The 20,968-nt window shown below is 69.0% G+C and overlaps 1 protein-coding gene across 1 annotated transcript in view; it reads right to left on the bottom strand.

Moving 5' to 3' along the window:
* Positions 1 to 442: 442 nt before the first annotated feature.
* ZNF469 (zinc finger protein 469) overlaps positions 443 to 20,968 on the bottom strand; it is a 37,310-nt gene continuing 16,784 nt past the window's right edge. The window contains exons 2-3 of the mRNA XM_059381643.1: positions 13,597 to 13,663; positions 443 to 11,823 (exon numbers count right to left, since the gene is read on the bottom strand). Of these exons, the coding sequence (XP_059237626.1) occupies positions 443 to 11,740 (11,298 nt within the window). The 5' untranslated portion in view covers positions 11,741 to 11,823; positions 13,597 to 13,663. The remainder of the gene's footprint in view (positions 11,824 to 13,596; positions 13,664 to 20,968) is intronic.

Raw genomic sequence — 20,968 nt, 5'->3', positions numbered from 1 at the left:
AGCAAGACTAAGGGGACCTGCCGTGACCTGACTGCAGGTGGCCTCGGCTCACTTCCCTGCCAGATGACATGGGGAGGGGATGTGCAAACCGTCGGGTGAGTCGTCTGAGGAGTTCTGCGCCTGGGCAACGGGGCGCACAGGGTGGGGGGCGGGGTTGGCTCTCTCTTCGAGTTCTTGGTCCCGAGAAAAGAGCTACATGGTCTCCAAGGGGCTCACCCTCACCTTCCATCCAGAAAGGCACTGCTGTCCACCCAGGCCCCGCTCAGAGTATCACAGTCTCGGCCCTAAGGCCGGACTCCAAGTGCTTGTGCAAAGTCAGGCGGACCGCCACGCGGCCCCCGTCGGACGCCCTCAGAGGACTGAGGCCCATCAGCACAAATAGGAGCCCCCAGTGCTGGGCTGTTCCGAGCCCTGCTCCCAGGTACTCACTCACGGCCGTGAACTACTCTGGAGGGTCCTTCTTTAACGGGATCTTGAAGCTGGTCAGTCTCTGCCCGAAGAGCTGGCTGAGGAGGTCGTTCTGGGAGGCGGCGGTCCGGCAGGCACGGCGGTCGGCTGGTTCAGCACCGTGGACAGCTCTGTCCCTCTTCGGGGGTCTCTGCAGGGGTCTCCCCTGGGGGCAGGCTTTGCCCTGTCCCTCCTTGCTGCGTCTGCAGTCCCCATGGGTGTGTCCAGGGCCCGCCTGCCGTTGCTCTGACGGCTGGGGTGGCATCGGGCTGCTCTGGTTACTGGGCCTGGCCTTGGTGGGGAGCACACGGCTGGGCGTCGCCTGTTTTCGGGGGGCCCGGGGGGGCTTGTCAGGGACCAAGTGGGCTCTCCCCAAGCTCCCCACACTCTCACTCCTGCTTGGCCCTGGGGCCCGGCCCTTCCTCTTCTTCTCGCTGACCTCCCCATCCTCCCTGGTGTCCAGGCTCCCTCGGGAACCCTGGTCACCGGCTTCCCTTGGCCCCTTGGGAGAACTTTTGGCTCGAGGAGGGTGCTTGTCTGGGGCGGGGCCCTGGCCTGGGCAGCTGGGCTTGGCTGGGGTCGTGGCCGTCTCACTCTGGAGCTGCCCGCTGGCCGGCTGGGGCTGGCTGCCACCTGCCGTCTTGCTGCCGTGCCGTGGGCCTCCACTGCCCTGGGTGCTGGGGCTCGGCTTGGCTTTGAGGGTGGTAGGCTCAGTGCCATGGGTCAGCTCTGTGGGTGTCGGACTGGCCACGACCTTCTTCGGTGGAACCGGGAACCTGGGGGCTTTGCTGGGGGTGGGCATAGCCGACCTGTCCTTTGAGGAACTCCGGCCACCCCAAGGCTTGACCGCACTGCCCTTGTGGGAGGGACCCCCTGTACCTCCCTCGGGCACCGTGAGTCCTGTGGACACCTGCTTCTCCTTCTGGGGGAGGGACGGGGCTTCCAGGCAAAGGTCAGGGGTACTTGGGGTCCTGCGTTTCCCTGAGAATGGGCCAGTAGCCCTCTTTCCCTCTCCATCTTGGCCTCTGGCCCCTGGCCGCGGCTCGGACCCCCCCAGCGGGAGAGCCTGCTGCAGAGGAGGCCCAGGGCTGCCCGGAGAAGCCTCACCTGCGGACCTCGCCGGGGCTCCGCCTGGCTTGCGGCCACCTTGGCCATCAGCGGAGGCCGCCGGGAAAGGAGACAGAGCCGGGGGCAGCGGCTCCTGGAGGTCAGAGGGCACGTCGCCCCCCGTCCCCGGGGGGCCCACGGGGTCCACAGGCCTCTCCGGGGTCCCGGGCTGCCCCTTGGTGGCGCCAGGGGCTGCTTCTGGGCAGGGCCGGAGCAGGGCTGGGAGCGACCCCTCGCTCCGGGGCGGGCTGCAGCCCCAGGACAGAGGCCCCCGCGCGCCGGGCCCCGCGGGGCTGCCGGGCGCGGCCACCCGGCGCCGCTTGCTGGGCAGCGCGCCCTCGCGGGCCGGCGCCTTGGGGCCGGGGGCGCCGGGCCTGCGCACGCGGCGGAAGGCGAAGGGCGGCTGCGCCCCGCCCCGGTGCTTGCGCATGTGCCGCTCGAACTGCTCCTTCCTGGCGAAGGTGTAGTTGCAGGCGCTGCACACGAGCGCCCGCCGGCCGCCGCGCGTGACGTGCGCACACAGCTCGCAGGCGTAGAGCGCCGTGTGCGGCAGCTCCAGCGGCCCCCGCGCGCCGTGCGCCCCGCCCAGGTGCGCGCGCAGCTGCTCGTGCTCGGGGTACACGCGCGGGCAGCGCGGGCACAGGTAGACGCGCTGCGGGCTGTGCACCGCCAGGTGGCGCTGCAGCTTGAAGGGCTTCGGGAAGCGCTTGCCGCAGTGGTGGCAGTCGCGCGAGGGGTCCTCGCAGGCCGGGGGCGCGCGGCCGGCCCGGGGCGGCGGGGAGCGGCCGGCGCGCGCCTGGGCAGAGCCGCGGGGAGCAGGGGGCTTCCCGCAGGCCGCGGGGCGGCTGCTGCCCGCCGAGGCCCCGTCCGGCGCCGGGGTGCGCTCGGGGTCGGGGCGGGCGGCCGCAGCCGGGGGGCTCGCGCTGTCCCTCGGCGACCCTCTCCCGGCCCCCGGCTGCGGCCCCGACGCCTCCCCGGGGCGCCCGTCGGCCGGGGAGCGCCCGCCCCCGCGGGGTCCGGACGCCTGCCCCGCGCCGCCGCCCGGGACGCGTGCGCCCCGCCGGCCGGCGCCCCAGTCCCCGAGGGCCCCCCGCGCCGGCCCCTTGCGGGCGAACCGCAGCGCGTGCTCCCGCAGGTGCTCGTTGTACATCCAGACGTCGGCGGCCGCGCGCCCGCACATGCCGCAGGCCCAGCGGCCCGGCCCGCTCTGCGCGTGCTTCTCCTGCAGGTGCGCCCGCAGCCGCTCGCGGGAGCCGAACCTGCGCGCCACGCACAGGTAGCAGGTGGGCGGCGGCGCGGGGCTGTGGGCCAGCTTGTGCAGGTCCAGCTCGCCCAGGCCGCGGAAGCGCTGGAAGCACACCTTGCACTTGTAGGACGCCCTGCTGGCCTTGGCCGGCCGGTCCCGGCCCGGCGCTCCCCCCGCCCCGGCGGCGCCCGGGCTCGGCGGCTCCGCGAAGTCTAAGGAGCCGGTGCTGAGGACACCCCCGGGGGCGTCCCGGGGCGTCAGGAAGCCCAGGTCCTGCTCGTCCAGCTTGGCGCGGAGCATCTCCAGGTCCACGGCGGCCCCGGGGGGCCCGCTGTCGTAGCGTTCCTGCTCCAGGTCGGGGGGCTCTGGGCTCAGCTCTCCTAGAGAAGAGGTCACCCCTTCAGCTGGGACCTGCAGGTCCAGGTCTCGCCAAGACGGCGGAACCATGTGCAGCTCGGGAATGTTCTCTGACCCGCGGTCCTCCGCAGAGTCCACCCCCGGGTCGGCCTCCAGGGCCCACAGGCTGGGGCTGGGGGCCCAGGGGTCAATGCCGGGCACCTTGCTGCTCAGGAAGCCCTCCAGCAGGAAGGACTCCGGCAGACCCGCGGCCTCGTCACCCCACGGGTCCTCGTGGGAGAGGCAGAGAGAGCCCGAGTCGCTGAGGTCCGTGGACAGGCGGGCCGAGCCCAGCGCGAGGCAGCCCCCCACCTCGCGCAGGGGCTCGGGCGGGGGCGGGGCCTTCGGCTTCTTACAGCGCTTCCCGTAGACTCGGGGGTTCTTCTTCTGCGTCAAGCGGTCGCCCAGAGGGAAGAGCTGTGAAAAGGAGGCTTCGTCCTCAAACAGGCTCAGAGGGTCCCGGAGACCTGGGCTGGGGGCTCCTGGAGCTGCGCCCTCACATGCCTGGACGCTGACCTGCGCTTCTGGGTTGTGCAGGGGGCCCGGGGAGCAGCTGCTGCTGGCGCCTCCGGCAGATACATGTGTCTCCTGAGGGCCTGGGGGGCTGGAGGAGGGCCCAGGCCCCTCCCCTCCTCCTTGTCCCGATCCACTCTCCGCTGCTCTGCGGTGCCCTGCAGGTTCGGCCCCAGCTGCCCCCGCTGGCTCTTTGTGGACGTCCGATATTCTGGCCTCCCTGGGCCCCCAGCAGCCCCTGGCCAGGGCTGCCTTCTGTCCCCTGGGCCTGTCCCCAGGCGGCGCCCACCCCACCCCCTCCACATGGGTCATCCAATCCTGCAGTGACCTCTGTGCGGGCGTCTCCTCCGGATCTGTGTCCACCGTGTTCTCCATCACCCCGGGCCAGCAGGTGTTGGCATCCGGCTCGGCCTGCACCGAGTCGAGGCTGCCCGGAGGCCCCGGGGGACTGGCAGTTGCAGTGGACGGACCCCGGCGGCTTCTGCCAGAAATCACACCGGGACTGACCGGAGGACCGTTCGCCTCCCGGAACCTCCTGGCTCTTGGCTTTCTCCCCTTTCCCTGCAACTTCCCCTCCACATTGCTGGGGACATCCATGGGCGCCCCGCCCTGCCGCTGGCCGCTTCCTTTGTCTGCCTGTTTGGGACAGCGTTTGTCCCCCACCAGTGGGGCCTGCTTCCTGGGCTCTGCCGGCCTCCTGTCCTCTCCCGGCTCGCCCGGACCTGGGGGATGAGGTTCCCGGCTGGGGGAACAGCCCAGGGTGCTCCCCGCACTGAGTCCCCTGGCTGGCTGAGGACCTGACGCATCCTCAGGAGCCTCTGTACCCTGGTCAGGAGGCAGCCCAGTGGCACGGCCAGGGCCGTTCAGCACCTGGCTGGACTTCTCCTTCCCAGGTGCCCGGCGGCTCCTCTTTCCGGGGGGCTGGCATGCTGGGGGCTGGGGGCCGGGTGGGGCGGGGGGGCTCCTGTGCAGCCCATGCTTCCGGGCTCTGTGGCGGCTCAGGCCCGGTCTGGAGCGGAAGGAGGCTGCACACACTTCACAGGTCACCGGCCGCCCGCTGGAGGTTCCGTCCTCCTGGGGGGCATTTTCTGTGGACACAGCCTTCTGTCTGCTGCCCTGTGGACTCTGGGGAGTGCAGTGAACGGTTCTGAGGCTCCGGGGAGAGCTAGGTCTGGAGTCCTGGGCTGTGCTGCTGGGAGACGCGGTTCTGCCCCGGGGGATCTCTGGGGACGGGCAGGGGACGGCGAGGTCGCTGGTGTCCGCTCCGGGGGCCGTCATGGCGCTAGAGCAATCAGCCCCCGCCTCGCCTTCCTGGCAGGCACAGGACTCTGGCCCCGTGACCCCCCATGTGGAAGTGTTGGTGGGCACAACAGTGACACCCTGGCCTTGCCTGTTGCCTGGGGGCTCTGGGGAGGCAGGGCCAGGGGGCCTCCTGCTGGGGCCGCGGTGGGGTGAGGCTCCCCAGCCGTGCGGGTCTGGATGGGCAACCCCAGGGCCTCTTTCTGCCCCTGTGCCATCTGCGGTGGCAACGTCAGGCCCGGCAGGGGTGCTCGTGGTGACTCTTGGGGAGTCGGGCCTCATGGGGGGAGAACTGGTGACACAGGCAGGAGAGCGCCTTGGCTTCTCCTTTCTGGAATCTTCTAGAGGTCCTGCCACGCTGCCTTTAGGGTGGTCCTGCCCCCAGGCCGGAGTGAAGACACGGATGCAGCCAGGCCGGCCCAAGGGAGGGTTCTGCGGGGGGCTGTGGTCCCCCAGGAGGGGGCGGTGGGCCAGGCTTTCCTTGAAGCCACAGGGGCTTGTCCTCGAAGATGGGGGAGTTGCCGCAGGTGGCCCAGCTCCGGCATCTGCGGCGGCCGGGCTGCAGTCAGCCCTTCGTGGAGGGGGCCCGGCAGGAGAAGGGGGTGGGAGGGGCTGCGGGCTGTCAGCATCCCCGCAGGCTGGAGGTGCTGGGAGCAGCCCCCCCAGCTCGCCTGAAGGTCCCCTGGGAGGGTCTTCCGGGGGCAGATGCTCCATGCCGCAGGGAATGGGGGTGGCTGCAGAAGTGGGCCGGGGGACACAGGTGGTCAGCTCCCTGAAGGCAGAAGCGGGGTTGTCCCCAGTGAGCAGCAGCTGCTTCTCCAGGCCCGGGCTGGCCGCCTTCTCGGAGGTCTGGGCTTCAGGCCCATTTCGGACGTGGGCCACTGCCAAGGCCGGAACCAAAGTTTCTGCATCACACGAGGTAGGGCTTTGGGGGGCCCAGGCCTCCTTCCGAAGGCCTAAGAGCTGGCTGTTTCCCTGGAGCTGTCCCCCTAGCTGGTCTGCCTCCCCGGCCAGGGCAGTCTCAGGACTGGCACTGACCGTGAAGAGGCTGTCCAGCCCCAGCAGATCCCCCCAGTTATCCGGCCGCTGTCTGCCTGCTTTGCCTCGGCCCTCGGGCTCCCCAGCCTGGCCGAGGAGGTCCAGGCGTCCGTCAGCCTCAGGTTGCAGCTGACGTCTGGCCGCTGCGGAGACGTCCTGGGGGGGGCTGCGGGCCATGTCCCCACCTTCCGCACTGTCCCCTTCCAGAGACCCAGGGCTTGGGGTACCAGCAGACGGGCGCCCCTGTGAGCCCAGGGCGTCTTCCTCACCCCCAGCCGCTCTGGCCACCAGGAGCTGCAGCTGACGGAGGGGGCTTGCGGCTGGGTCCTGGGGCCTCCTGCCAGGACCGGTGTTGGGCGCGCAGGTGGGACTCGGGGAGGCACCCACGGGCACAGACTCCTCATCACCCTTAAGGCCAGGGCCCCCCGCAGCAGAGTGGGGCGGGCCTGCTTGGCTCGCAGAGCATTCTTCGGGCGCATCGCCATGACCGGCATCACAGGACGGGGCGGCCCCCTGAGAGGCCGAGCTGGGCGCCAGGTGGGCTAGTGGGCGGCCAGATGCTTCCAGCTCGGGGGGGTCTCGGCGGGGCCCTCCTGCCTGTGTGCAGGGAAGGGGCGACAGGGCGTGGCTTGGGTGCATCTTGGCAGCCTCATTATTTTTGGGAAGTAAAGGCTCATGGCTTGGGCTACACCTTGCTAAGCAGCTCACATCCCGTGGAGACTTGAACAGCTCTCCAGGGCTGGGGCAAGAGACGTCTGCGTGGGCCCCGCAGTCCCCTTTGGCCTTTGGGAGGCCTGTCTCTAAGACCCCGGCTCTCTGTACTGCTTGGAAGCTGCGGTCGGCCCCACTGAGGCTTCTGGGGGCCCCAGAGGCCCCGTCTAGATGCACACAGGGGGAGAGGGCTGCTTCTCCTGGGTGGGGTGAGGGCCACTCCTCCTGGGGGCTCCCCAGGCCCCCTTCCGTGGTGGCCACTGCTGTTTCTGCCCTTTTTGGGTGTGGAGTCAACACCCCAAGGCCGGTGAGGTCGGCCTCGGAGAAGGTGTCCCTGGGGGGCGAGGCGGCCTGGTGGGTGGGCAGAGGGGCCCCTGTGCCGGCCTGCATTCTGCCCACCTGCCCAGCTGCGCACGGCAGTTCTGGGGCCCCGGACACCCCTTTACTCTGCAGCTGAGTCTCCAATTCGGCGACCAGTCTTTTGATTTCTAGTTCATCTTCGGACAGGCTGCCCATAAAAGCGATGCCACATTCGCTGACCTTGCCAGGCAGAGGGGAAGGACTGGCAGCCTCTGCTGCTTCCCCGGGGCGTCTCCTACTGAAGGCCTTCTCCCCCAAGAGGTCGGGAAGGTGACCCACATGGCTGGCCAGCACTGGGGCCTCCTCCAGCAGGGACCAGCCCTTGTCGGGCAGAAGCAGAGAGTATGGTGGCTCTAACTGTGGTTTCCTTGGGGGAGGATCAGTGCACAGGGGCGGGGGGTCGGTGTCTCCACTTCCCTGCCGGCCACTGTAGGTGGGCGGGTCAAGCCCATCTGTAGGCAGCCCCGGGAAGAGCGGCGTGGACTCCAGGGTCAGCGGGGGTCCGGCTTTGCCGGGGCCCCCATGGATCGTGTAGGGTGGACTCCTTGGTGGTTTTGGCTCAAGGACACTGGTGTGCAAACCGTCTTGGGGCCGGCGTGCGCCGCTGGCAGCTGGAGAGTCCGGTGCTAAGGGCTTGGAGTAGAGGCCTTCTTGGAGACAGCCAGGCAGGTCTTTGGGTCCGAGGAACAATTTTCTGGGGGGACTGCTGTAGGGCTGGGCCCCCTTTCTGGCAAGTGGAACCCCCACTGGGTCTCTGTTAAGAAGAGCAGGGCCACAGCCAAGATCAGGAGTCTTCAAAAACAGGGCGCCAGATTCAAGGGCGGAGGTGTCGGCGGCGTGAGCGACAGGCACCAGCAGCTCTCCTGATGGGTAGGGGTCCTCTCTGTCCTGGGAGGTGGGCGGCTCTGTGCCCTGGGCCGTGCCTGGCACACTCCCACGGGACAGCCGGGGGTCCCCTCTGCCTGGCTCCGGGGCTGGGGACCGGGGGCTTCCCTCCCCGCAGGAGGCTGGAGAAGAGCTTGGAGCCTCTCTGTGGAGTTCGGTGGCACCTGGCAGTCGCTCCTCAGGTCTGGGGTTCTTGGTCTCCGGGGGGGAGTCCAGGGCCGGACGGTTCTCCTCTGGGGCCCCGGCACTGGCCGGAACCTGCAGGAGATGCTTGGGGCCTCTCTCCTCGGGGCCTGGGCAAGGACTGCCTGGCTCCTTGGGGCTGGGGGGGGCCCTGACCTTTGCGGCTTCCTGCTTCCTGAGCGTCCTGGCTTTCTGCGGCCCTCTGTCCTCCTCAGGGCCCGGGGCCACATCGGCTTCCTTCTGCTTTGTGCCTCGGTGCCGCCGGCCACAGCCCTGGCGGGGCCGCCCTCGGAGGCAGGAGCCGTGCGGCTGTGACCCGTCCTCTTCCTCGGACTCGGAGGCACAGGTGAGCTCTCCGAAGCCCAGCTCAGCGCTGCTGGGCACCTGCCTCACCGGGGCCTGAGGGAGGCACCCGCCTGGGCCACGCCGCCCCTGGGCCTTGTTCTTCTGCTGCACGATTTTGTGGATGAGCTCCTTGCTCCAGGTGCCGGCCCGGGGCTTCCTCCTCCTGGAGCCCTTCCCGGGGGACAGGCGGAGGCGTGGTGAGCTCCTAGTCTCCATGGGGAGGGCCCGGTGGCTGGGATCGGCGGGGCTCCTGGGGGCCTGGGTCCTGAGGTCCCGGGGTCGGGGTGGGGGTGCCTCCGCCACGTGGCCTTTCCTCCTCGGCCTCAGGCAAGTGGCTCTGGGGCCCTTCCGGCTATCGGTTGAGCTGGAGGGGTCCAGCCCTTTTTGGAACAACTTGAACCGCTTCCCTCTCCTCTGCTGGCTGCCTAGGCCAGCCCCACCTGCCTCGGTGGGCGCGGGGCCCAGGGATCGGGTTTTGGGCCGGCTGCGGGCCGGGCAGCCCCCATTCCCAGGGCGGGGGACCTGGGGCTCCAGAGGGGCGGCCTCGCCCGGGAGCGGGTGCTGGGCTTTTTTCTCTGGCACGGCCCCCACCTTGGTCTTGGGGGGCTGCCCAGCACCAGGCCCTCTGGGGCCGGAAAGCTCCTCATCAGCGAAGACATCGATGAAGCTGCTGTCGATCTCGGGGTTGTCCGACTGGTACCCCAGGCCGTTGAGCGCCTCGGTGATGAGGCTGTCCAGCTTGGCGTCGTCCTCAGGGTCCAGGTCTGTGGCAGGGAGGGCGAAGGGGGCGGTGGCCAGGCTGGGCAGCAAGCTGGTCCTCAGGGGGTCCTCTTTGCCGTCAGCCCGGAGGTCCCCGCTGAGCAGTAAGGGGACCGTCTTGGTGTGGCTGAGCAGGCTCAGGTTCCCGCTGGCTGGCGCTTTGGGGGCGGCGGGGGGGCCAGGAGGGCCCGGGGGCTGCGGGGGGCCATCCTTGGCCCTGGCCAGCAGTGCGCGGCAGAACTGCCGGTGCCCCAGGAAGGCGGCCAGGCTGCTGTAGTTCTGGTCACACTGCTTGCAGGTGAGCAACACGTCCAGCTGGTCCAGACTCGCGCTGCTCAGGGGGAAGTGGTGGGCCGGGTAGGGGGGTGGCTCCTGGGGGAAGCCTTCCAGCCTGGCCTCTGGGCCTGAGCCTGAGAAGGGGGCCTCCTCTAAGCATTTGAAAGAGCCCTCAGGCCCCAGCCCCTCCGCGGGGAAAGGGAATTCTCCGACGGGCTCCGGCTGATAGTGCCTGGGCACGGCGTGTGGGGGCTCAGGGGACGGGTAGGGGCTGCTGGTCTCCGGGGGGCAAGCAGGGGTGTGGAAGAAGGTGGGGGGCCCGAGTGGGCCGGACACCTGGCTCTCCTCCGAGCTAGGGTTGGCCGGGCTGCTGGACAGCGGGGACAGCGAGGAGCAGGAGCTGCTGCTGGCCGTGTTGGTGGCCGGTGAGGGCAGCGGGGACCCACAGGGAGAGGCGCCCACGACTCGGGGAGGGGGCAGGCTGGGGGTTGCCCGGGGTGAGACCTGGGACTGGGCCACCCCAAAGAACAGGGATTGGGCTCCGGAGTCCTTCAGCCCGTTGTAGGCGAACAGGCCAGGGGAGCTGCCCCCGTGCTGACCTGGACTGTTTCTCAGGACTGCCAGCTTCTCCCCAGGCCCGGCGGTCTTGCCGGCAGCCCCCAGGGCTCCCTGGCTGCCGCCCTGCCACTCGGGGGCCCCTGCGGGGAAAGGCAGCTGGCTCAGCACCTCCATGCGCTGGGGGCCAGGCCCGGTGGCTGGGAGCACTTGGGGCCAGGGCAGTGGGGAGCTCTGGGGGAGGCCAAGGCGCTGGCCTAGGTTGGCCTGGCCTTTGAAGAAGGCATTCCCGGCAGGGGCTGGGGGTCCCAGGGGAGGTGTCGGGTAAGGGGCTGCGGCAGGGTCCCATAGCGGGGGCAGTCTGGTGGGCAGGGGCCCTGGGGTGGCCAGCTCTGTGTCTAGAGGCCCTGGGCTGGTCCCCACTCCGCTGGCCCCGGGCCTTCCATAGGGCTGCCCAGGAAAGTGCCTCTGGGACAGAGAGTTTGGGGGCCCCCTGGGGCTCCCCAGCCTGTCGTCCTGGGCCAAAGGCAGTCTCTCAGGCAGAGCTTTGGTCAGGCTCTTGTGCAAACTGTCTGGAAAGGTGGCCGGGTTCTCTGAGAAAGGGCTGGGGGCCAGGGGAGCAGCACCAGGTTGTGGGGGAGCACAGCCGAGGTCACTGGGGGTGTCAAGGCTGGGCCGGCCCGGGTAGCAGGGTGGGGGCTGGGGCGTGGGCAGGGTGGGCAAGGGGCAGGCGGCGCCTGTGCCCACCGCGTCTTCTGGCCACACTCCCCTGGGCTGGCAGAAGGCAAACACTAGCGCTCTTTCCCCGCACGTGGGCGGGGACCTGTCCGCGGGGAAGGGTTTTGGGCCAGGCCCGTGCAGTGCCCGGAGGGGGTACGGGAAGGAGGCCACCACGGGGCCGTCCCCTTCGGGAAAAGGCTCTGGCTTGGCAGCAGGGACCCCAAATCTAGCACCTGGGAAGCCGTTCCCAACAGCGGGAGGCCAGCTGTCGGCGCCCCCGGCCTGGAGTTCCGAGTAGGAGGCCGGCCGGCAGGGACTGGCACTGCTGCCCGAGGGGGGCCGGAGGGGCGGGGGCCCGGAGGTGGCCTTCTGTGAGGTATGGTTGCTGGAGGTAAAGCTGGAGGGGGTCTCCTGGAAGCACCTTTGGAAACTGAGCTCTTCTGGGGTCGGTGGGGCCTTTGCCTCTGGGGGCCCGGGGTCCTCGCCCTGTGGGCCCTCAGGAGTCTTGTCCAGAGTGTGTCTGACCCTTGGGCCAGAGATGCTCCGACTGTACAGCTGCTGGGGACTGCCGTCGGCCCTGCTGGCCTGCTGCGTGAGAGCCTGCACCGGGCTCCTCCCGGGGGTGCCCTGCGGGCTGCCCCCCCTCCCTGCGAGGCTGCTCAGGGACTCGGCTCTCAGGAGGGGCGCCTTGGGTTCCCCCTCCCTGGCCTGCCACAGCTGGGACTCTGGAGGCTCCCCTACCCAGGCCCTGCTGCCTGTGGCCTTGGTGGTCCTGCTGGCTGGGCCGCCGTCCTCGCTGGGGGGCTGGGAGGGCCCCCCCAGGCCACCAGCTGTTTGGCAGGGCTGCGGGTCTCGGGTCATGGCTGGGGGCAGTGCTTGGCGGGGCTGCTCCCCGGGCATGGCCCCTCCGTCTGGGCGCTAGGAGGACGTGGTGGTCCAAGGGGGCCCCTGGGGAAGCCTGTTCTCATGGTCCTGAACGGAGCCTGCAAGGAAAGCACAGGGTGAGTCGGGGGGTTGCCGGGGGCCACAGGGGAGCCCCTGCGCTCAGGGGAGGCTTCCTTTTGGGAGGGAGGGAGAGGATCCAAGAAGAGCGCTGGCCACCCTCAAACCAGCCTTGCCAGGTGCTAGCTGGGCCACGAGTGGGAGGGCTGCATGGGCCACGCAAACTCCCAGACTGGACCCCCATGGCGGGGACGGTGGGCACCTGGGCGTCATTGGCATGGCCTGAGATAAACCCAGGGCTGAGCGGGGGACCGCCCAGGGAGGAGGACGGGGCCACCTTCACATGCCTGGAGCTGTGGGAAGGGAGGGGGTGAGTCTGTCCCTGGCGCGGCTGGCCCTGCCCAGGGGGCCCACGGGTCAGCCCCCGCAGGGCGGGCCTGCGTGTGGATTTCTAGGCAGTGCCAGGCTCTGGGGGCACTCCCTCCCTGCGCGGACGCCTGCCCAGGGGCCGCCCCACGGAGGAGGGGCGTCGTGCCGAACTGGGGTACAAGAGCCCTCGCTCCCCTGGGAGGATGCCCCCCACATCCCATCACCCTCCTAAGTGGCAGCCTTACCCCCCCCCCCCCAACCTGGCCTGCTGCCTGGGGCCCGTCCTCCACTCTCCTTTCTCTCTTGGGACCAGGAGACCTTAGAGCAAAGTCTCATGGGGGATGTTTGTCAAATGAATACGTGATGGTAACAGCAGCAGTGAGCTCCTTCCGAGCTCCGCTGTGGGCCGGGGCACTGGGCGCTTCCCGTCAGTTCCTCCTGTTCTCACACTGGCTCCGGAGGCTGGAACTGTTAGGCCCAGCCCTGGCTGACGGGCAAGGAGCGGAGAAAGAGGCCTCACGGTGGGTGGCAGGCACTGGGTCCCTGGGATCCCCATGTGGCCCAGCGGTGACGCACAGTGTCCACAGGAGCTCAGGGCCAGGACCCCTGCAGAGCCCCCTGGGCTCCAGGGCAACATGGTCTGGGGAGGGGGCATTTCCACCCCAGCCCAGGCCCCGGGGACAGGGAGCCGGCGACTGGGCCCTGCCTGGGTCTGGGGTCTGACACATGGAGGCTCTCACGGCTGGGGAAAGGTCAGCTCTCACAACCTTGACCTTGTAGGGATGGTTCACGGCGACTCCCCCTCGGGGTGGCCCTAAGGTTCAATGGTCACATAAGCTGGCTTGGTGCCTGGTACACCGGTGGGGGCGGCACTCCCCAGGGAGGGCTGGCTCTTCCCCGAGCCTCATGCCCCTCTGTGCCTTCCCAGGACACGGGACCTTTCTATAATATCCACAAGCCGCTCTGTACCTGCCTGTGTCCCAAGGGTCTTTTCTGTCCCAGACCCCAAGCCTGGCCTTCCCCAAGAGCAGCCCACTGCCACCTCCTCCGGGGAGCTTGCCCTGATGCCCAGCAGCCTGGCCATCACGTGTGACCTCAGCCCCTGCAAAGGCAGCGGGAGGGAGTCTGTGCTCGGCCCGAGTCCTGCTGCTCACGTCTAGTGGCCACATCGAGCTACGTGGCCAAGCCTGCTGGCAGAGGACAGGCTGGGGGATGGCAGCATCTCGGATGGGGAATCCCCCTGCCTCCCCAGAGCCCCAGAGGGAGGGGCCCTGACAGCACAGTGAAGTCTGGGGGAAGGTCTCTCGGGGAGGCAGCTGGAAGCCCCCATGGCTGGAGGTGGATGGGGCCGGCCAGGTGCTGTGGGGAGGTATTCAGGCTGGGGACAAGGACATCTCCGGCCCGAGAGGCGGCCTGGCCCTGTTCCGGTGTCCTCGGCTACGTACCTGGGGAGTCAGTCCATCAGCCGAGTCACTGTGCAGGTCCGTTTTCTGAGGAATGGGGGTTTCTCGGCTGCCGAGAGAATGGAAAACATGTCAGATGGCGTGCCCCCTCCCCACTGGAGGAGCCAGCCCCCCTCCCGGCGCCCTGCAGAGCCAGTGGGGCTGCCACGGGGGCCGCGGGGAGATGGGTGAGCTCCGGAGGCTTGTCCCTGGGGCCCCTGTCGGCCGCCCGCTTCCCCCCAGGTTTGATGATTATTTTACACTTCCCTCTGTTAGGAAGTGTGTGCACAGGGGACACACTCATGCGGTTCCCAAACCGGGGACAGCGCTTCGAGGTCTTCAGAGAGAAGCCTGGTGCCAAGCCCGGCCCCATGGGCCCCATGCCCCAGCCCTGCTGGGCGGGCAGCGGAGGCGGACTCCTGCGTTTCCGTCCAGAGTCTACCGATGCAAATACCAGCCAATACGGAGAGAGGCTGTCAAAGCGCGGGCACGACGGCTCTGAAGGTCGCCAGGAGTCCCTTCATTGCTCCTCGCTCCCAGCGCTGGAGCCCGATCCCTCTCCTTCAAGGTGGGCTGCGCACGGAGACCGGCCGCCGCGCCGGGGCTGGGGAGGGAGGGGAGGGTCCGGCTGTGGCACTCGGCTCACACGAGGCGTTAGCATCCCGCCGCTGGCCGTCAGTCGCACCCCCCGCCCCACGTGGGCAGGCCACGTGCGAGGCCCCAGGGCCCCACCCACAGCCACGTGAGCACCCACTGGGAAGCGGCGCCTCCAGGCCCGGTTGGGCCTCCAGACCAGCCTGCGGCCCGTGCCGACCTTCCAGCACAACCTCGGGGAGCCCAGGAGCCCGCCCTGCGGAGCCGCTCCTGGACTCCTGACCTGGGAACTGCGAGACACCGGTGGCGGCTACTTTAGCAGCGGCTTGCCCCCCGCAGCAGACACTGCCTCTTCTAGCCGATGGGTCTGGGATGCCTCCTGAGGTCCCCGGCTTCGGTCTGAGGCCCGTGCCAGAGCAGGAAGGACGCCCCTCCCCCGCAGCCGGCAGGTGGGGCCCGCTGACCCCGTGTGGGGCCGTCCCTACCCTTGCCCGTTGATGGGGCAGATGTCTCTACGTTTGTGTGAGGCGTGTGCAAGGCCATTCTCGGCTCTGCCTCACGGGGTCTGCTCAGAGGTCAGCACGACAGAGGGAGGTGTGACCTGTCCGTCGCACAGCACGCGGCGAGGCAAAGGGACGAGAAGGCGGCCTGTGACTGTGCTCCCACGCCGGACACAGCGGCTCCGCACCGTGGGCCCCGCCCCAGGGACCCCTTCCCCTCCCGGGGGTGCCAAGCCTGTGGGCAGAGCTCCGCCACGCAGTCACCCTCTCGGCCCATGGCTCCTATAGGGGCTGGACGGACTGTGTCCGGGGCCTGGACGCTAGAGCAGGCTCGGGGCAACAGGTGTGCCCAGGGTCTCGGGTTCCCACCTCCGCCCAGGCTCCTGGCAAGGCCCCTCGCTGTGCCTGGGTGTGGGTTTCAGTGGGCCTGGGGCTCCTTTGAAGTCAATGCAATCCCTCCGATCCCAGGCCGCCCCAGGGAACCCCCGGGAGCAGGCACCTCCTCTTCCCGCAGAAACACTACCCGGCCCCCTCGTCCCGGGTAACCCGAGACTGAACGTGCCGCTGGCTCTGGCTGGGGTGTGGGGCGGTGGCTCCCGGCGGTCCTGCTGTAGGCTTGGACCTGGCCCTCCTGGGGCCGCCCTGCGACCCCTCGACCCCCTCATGGCATCTGGCCTCTGTTCCGGCTCCTCCCCTGCCCCCAATCTGCCCTATGTCGCCGTGGCCTCTCTGTCTGCTCTCCTGACCTTTCGCTCCCCGGCTGCTCCGGAGACGCCCGCCCCACCTAGGACGCCTCACCTGCTTCATTCCTGCCTTCCTGATTCCCACACACCTGCACGGGGAGGGTGTGCGACGGGCCCACCGGGCCAGCCCGGGCCTCTCTGGGACCGTCTGTGTCCTGACCTCAGGGGGTTCCTGACGCCCCATGATTCGTGCAAAAACCAGCATGCGGTGGGCCCCTGTGGATGGGGGCACTTCCTAGGTCCTCTCTGTCTGCCTCTTCCGAGAAGCCCTCCCACTTGCATGGGTATCCACCAGGGTGATACTGGTCAGGCGATCACTGAGGGTGTCCCCCTGCGGTCACGGCAGACCGTGTTCCCACGTCCTGGGCTGGCCTGTGCAGTCAGAGCCTGGTGCCCCGGCCTGTCTCCCAGCTGTGGGGCTGTGCCCGAGCATGAGACCCTCCCCGCTCAGGAACTCCTCAGCCCCCCAGCCCAGCCCCCTACCCGAGGCACCTGCTGGGGTCCGGACCAGCCGGGGGTCAGGGGGTCAGGCGGGCCGGGACGAGCCCCACGAGGCCGCCCACCCAGGTTCAAGTGCTGTATGCCTTGCTCCCCGCCCCAGCCCTCCCCACCGCGCCCCCGCGGCCCCAGAAAACCCGCCCCAGGACGTGGCCCCGCGGTGGGCTGCTCTCCTCACGCCGCCCTGCCCTGAACTACAGACGGGACGCTGAGGCACGTGAGGGGTCTCTCTCCCAGCTGGGGCAGCCGACGGAGGCAGAAGCCTGCGCGGACGTGGGAGCAGGGCCGGGACGGAACACGCGGGGTGTCAGGGTAGGAGGCAGGTGAGGGCGTGCAGGACCCGACAGGTGGGGAAGGGCCTCAGCACTGCGGCCGGGTCAGGACCTCCTGGCTGGGAGGTGCCCTGACACCTGGTTCCCCGTCCTGCGTCTGGCAGCCTGCCCCCACCAGCGTGCACCCCTCCTGGCCGCCCCCCGGGGGCAGGGGAGCGTGCAGGGGGGCCTGGTGCCAGCTCTGCGGGGCGGGGCCAGCGGCTCCAGGGTCTCTGCTAGTGCATGGCCGGGCAGAGCCATGTCCCCACGCACCCCCACGCCAAGGCTGCGGCACGCAGTGCCCCCTCACTCGCTCTCCGTTCCTGCTGCAGCCACCCCGGCCCTGACCGGCATGTCCCCGCATGGGCCCTGGATCCTTGGGGAGCTGAGTGCTGTGGCCCGAGCCACGCGGGGCTCCCAGTCACCAGCCGGGTGCTCTGGGCGCTGTGGCGTGGCTCCTGGCGACATTCTTTCTACTGACACTCTCCTGCCCCTGCCCTTCAAACGCTGCCGCTTTGCTTAAAAACTATCTGTTACCCGAGCGCGCAGATAATCCCGTGCCGGTGCCACGGTATCTCGGCTGTGGGCCGCGGCAGCGCTTACGAGCGCCCTGCCAATTATCGGCTGCGTTCATCTTAATTACTCGGGGGAAAGTGGAGGCAGGCGTTGCACGGGGCCGGGAAGCGTGTTTGTCTGCCTTATCGGGGCGCACATTTGAGATCCTTGAACAGGAGGGAGAGAAGAGGAGCATGTGGGAGAAGGCGATGTCTTCAAGCATGACAGGGAGGGGCCGGCGTGGCGGCGGGGGTCCTGCCTCGGGACGGGGCCATTGCCCACCCCGCGGCCCAGACAGGCCCCTCGCCCAAGTGCAAACACACTCCCGCAGCAGCTCCTCGCTTCCCAGACTTCGGGGGTCAGCCGGCCAGCCAGGGCCCCCAGGCCAGACGGAGCCTGGTGACCGCACCTGGTGACCGCGCGGGATCCCTGCACCGCCTGCAGCTGCGGCGACCCATCCCAGACCCCACACGCCCTCCCCTGGGCGAGGCTGCAGATCTGATCCCCAGGGAGCTAGGAGCCCTGGGATCCCCGGCAGGGATGGGCAGGGTCCGGCCAGCGTGTGACAGGGTTGCACTGACTGTGGCTGGCTATGGGAGCAGGGGGACCACAGGAGGAGATGGACACGCATTGGAGAGTCCGAGTCCAGCCTGGCCCGGGGGAACTGTCCCCGAGCCTGAGTGGCCTGCTGGCACGTCCGACGGCCCGTGTGGTCTGGAACGCACTCGCTGGCCCAGCCAACCGCCTGGCATGCGGAGAGCCGCCAGGAATCAAAGGTGGGAGTCCCGGCCTGGTCACCACTCTGGCCAGGGGCTGTCCCCGATGCCTGTGCTGACGGTGCCCTCTGGAACCCCGGGCACCAGCAGTCCTGGGTGGCTGGTGCCCGGCCAGCTCTCTAGGGACCTCACCTGCAAGACGGCAGTGACCACACCGTCCCATACAGGCTGGCCACGGAAGGGCCACAGAGGGAGACTGGGGACCGAAAGTAGGAGAGGTGTCAAGTCCTTTGAGGGCCACATGTGGGGTACCCAGGGGAGCGTCGCTGCGGGGATCCCTGTGCCTTCACGCCCGAGCTCCGGGTTCGGCGCCACATGCCCGAGAGGTCTGCGCACGGCACTGCCTAGATCCTTCTGCCCTCACCCCTCCACCGTCCCTGACACCTGCTTGCCCTCTGCCATGCTCCGCGTCCCCGCACACCGGGCAGGCTCCTGCCTTTGGCACCTACCCTGACCATTCCCTTCCCGGGATATGCCTCCTTTCCCTCCTCCCCTGGTCTAGCTGCAATGCCACCTCCTCCAGGAAGTCCTCCCTGACCATGGAGCTAGCATAGCTGCTACCTGCAGTCATTCTCTGGCCCTCCCCGGCTTGCTGATGCACTGCCCCGAACTCCACCGCAGGCAGCATGAGGGCTGGGGTCCAGCCTGTCCTGTGGCCGTGTGGGCTCAGCCCTACCCTCGGGGTCCAGCACAGGCTTCAGAGGACTTGGCTCTGCCCAGCCTTCTGCTGGCCTCTCTGGGTGCCTTGGGGAAGCTCTGCAGCCCTCAGTTTGTCCATCCGTGAGATGGGTCAGACGCTCCCCTCAGCACACGCATGCCCATGTGTGCCCACCCAGAAGCACACACGCATGGGTACCCGTGCACACATGCCCGAACGTGTGAACAGTCCCCAGCACATGGACATACACGTGTGCAAACACACACATGCACGTCCTGTGGGCTCTCCCAGGCTGTGGAGGGGGCGTACGGTCTTCGGACTCTGGACCCCATTCCCCTGGAGGAGGCAGCAGGCAGGGGTGCTGCCCGGGGCCCCTCCATCTCTGCCCTGGCCCCCGAGGGCAGGGACGTCTGGGGGCAAGGCTGATGCTCAGTTTGGAGGTGCGTCCCGTACCACGAATGCCGACACCGGACGCAGCTAGTCCTGGCACAGGCTGGCGGCCCCCTGGCCTATTCCTTGGGAGGTGCTCCTCCCTGGCTCAGAGGGACAAGGGACCGCAGGGGTGGAGACACCCAGGGTCTGCCATGCCGGGGTCGCCCTAGGATTCAAAGGCCCTAGCAAGCTGTCGGCCAAGCCGGGGGTGTGTGCAGCAAGTGTCTGCTGTCCTGAAGCCGAGAGGAGCTCCCCTAGGGCAGCGGCTCGTGAGGACTAAGGGCAGCAGCAGAACTCGGGGATCCAAGGAAACCAGTTTACGGCTAGCGGGCAAGGTGTCTTCTTCAGAGTGGGCTCGTGATCCTAGAACGAGGATCGCTGGGGGCACCTAGCTTTCTGTGCTCACTTCAGCTGCACGCGGCTCTGAGCTCTGCCTCTCAGAGAGGGTGCGGGCTTGCTGGAGGCCACAGTGGCAGAGCCTGGGCTCCCGGGACCAGGGGCATCGAGGTCGTGGCCAGGGCAGCGCTCCGGCGACGCTTAAAGCAGTTGTTAGTGTCCCTGCTCCTGGCCCCCCTGCCCCAGAGAAGGGAAGACACTGGTCTGGGTGCTGAGCTGGGTCTGAGGAAGGGCTGGCACTACCCGGTTTGGGTACCAGCTCTATCAACCCCATCCCCACCGGCCGGGAGGGAACGCGGCTAGAGGGGCCGGGGTGGGGGGAAGCTGGGTGGTGGGGGTGGCTGGCCTTATCCTGGTGCCCTCTGTCCCCAGGGTGGACCCTGAACCCCATATGGTTGCAGACCCGAGGTCCCCGTGGGCTCTGTTGGGTGGACACCCGCTCTCGGAGACCTGGCCCTCGGTCCCATCACTGCCCCAGTGCGGGGCAGGAACCTCAGTGCCTCCAGCCTCAGCCAGCCTTGGCCCCTTGGGCTCAGGGTCCCACTGGGAACGCTCGAAGCTGGGTGTTCAAAGCTTCCCGTGGCTCTGATTGTCGGGAAAGCCTGTCGCCATCCTCCCCCGACAGCCCATCTGCTGGCGACAGTCCGTCCTTTGCCACCCCTTTCTCGGCCCCGCAAGAAGCCCAGGGCGCACCCACCATGCCTTCGGGGAGTGAGAGGCTTCCCGACCTTTGATGCCGAGGGTGGGCAGAGGACCAGCACCCGAGGGAGGGAGGGTGGGGCCCAGAGCATGCCCCGGGAAGCTCGCAAGCGGTCACCCCCCACCCTGTGACCCCGACTGTGGCACAGAGATCAAGTTCTGCGAGAGGGCAGCAGAGCATCGCGGACCTGGAGGGAACGGGCCCCTGGGGGCCAGCCTGGCTGGGGCTGGGCTCGGCTCCTGCTCCCCTGGGGCTCGGGGTGAGGTGCCTTAGGCCGGTCTTCCCTGCTTCCAGCCAGCCTGGGGGAGCAGCCTTAGACCCATTTGACAGGTGAGGAAGCTGAGGCTGCAGGAGGAAAGAGAGCCGGCGGACAGCAGTGCCCCGACACCCCCCCAGAGGCCGGGGAACCTTGTGACGCTGGGAAACTGAGCGAGACCCTGCCAGAAGCCCTCCTTCCCTCGCTTGCTGGGGCCGTGCGGATGGCAGGGTTTAACGAGCCGTCTCCCGCGCGACAAGACGCACGAGCTTCCGTGGAGGCCCGGTGGCGGCGTCGATACTCGCCCGTCAGGTTCCGGATCCCATCAGCCTCCTTGTTCAATTAAAAGGGATTATAGTTTCACTTCCCAAGGAGGAAAGGATTAGCACCGCGCCGGCCGGCAGCTGCTCGGAGGGGGGCCCTCAGCACGGGCCCTGTCGCGTGGGGTGACCCGGGGCGTCCCGGCGGTGGGAGGACGCGGCACCGAGTGCTGAGCCAACCGGGCGCCGGGTGAGGCGTTCCCAGGCCGTCCGTCCTGGAGGCGCCGGCCGCCCCGTGGAATTGGGGAAGCAGCACGCAGCGCGTTCACACAAGTGGGAAACCGAGGCTCAGGTTTGGCGGACGGGCTCAAGGTCACAGGGCTCCCGTGAGGGAGGCCAGGGCTTGTGCCCAGCTCCAAGCTCCGTCTCCCTCTTGTCGCGTCCTGCCGCCCCAGAACGCGCTGCGGCCGCGCTCGTAGCGGGAGGCCGAACGGTTTGAATTCCCACCGCAGGCGGGTCCCGGGGAGGCCGGGAGGCCCCGGGGGCTGCTTCTGGCTCCGTCCCTGCGGGACCCCAGCACCGTTTGGAAAGCCCTCTCCTGGTGTCAGGCCCCCAAGAGGTGGGGGGTTCACGTGCCTTCCCACATGGGGGTCCTAGCCCTAACGCAGGCTCCGTGCGTCCCGCGATGGCGCACGG

Source organism: Mustela nigripes, chromosome 17, assembly GCF_022355385.1.
Source record: "Mustela nigripes isolate SB6536 chromosome 17, MUSNIG.SB6536, whole genome shotgun sequence".
In the NCBI taxonomy this organism is placed as follows: Eukaryota; Metazoa; Chordata; class Mammalia; order Carnivora; family Mustelidae; genus Mustela; species Mustela nigripes.
The sequence above is the reverse complement of the archived record's forward strand: the minus strand, read 5'-3'. Positions and strand labels throughout refer to the sequence as shown.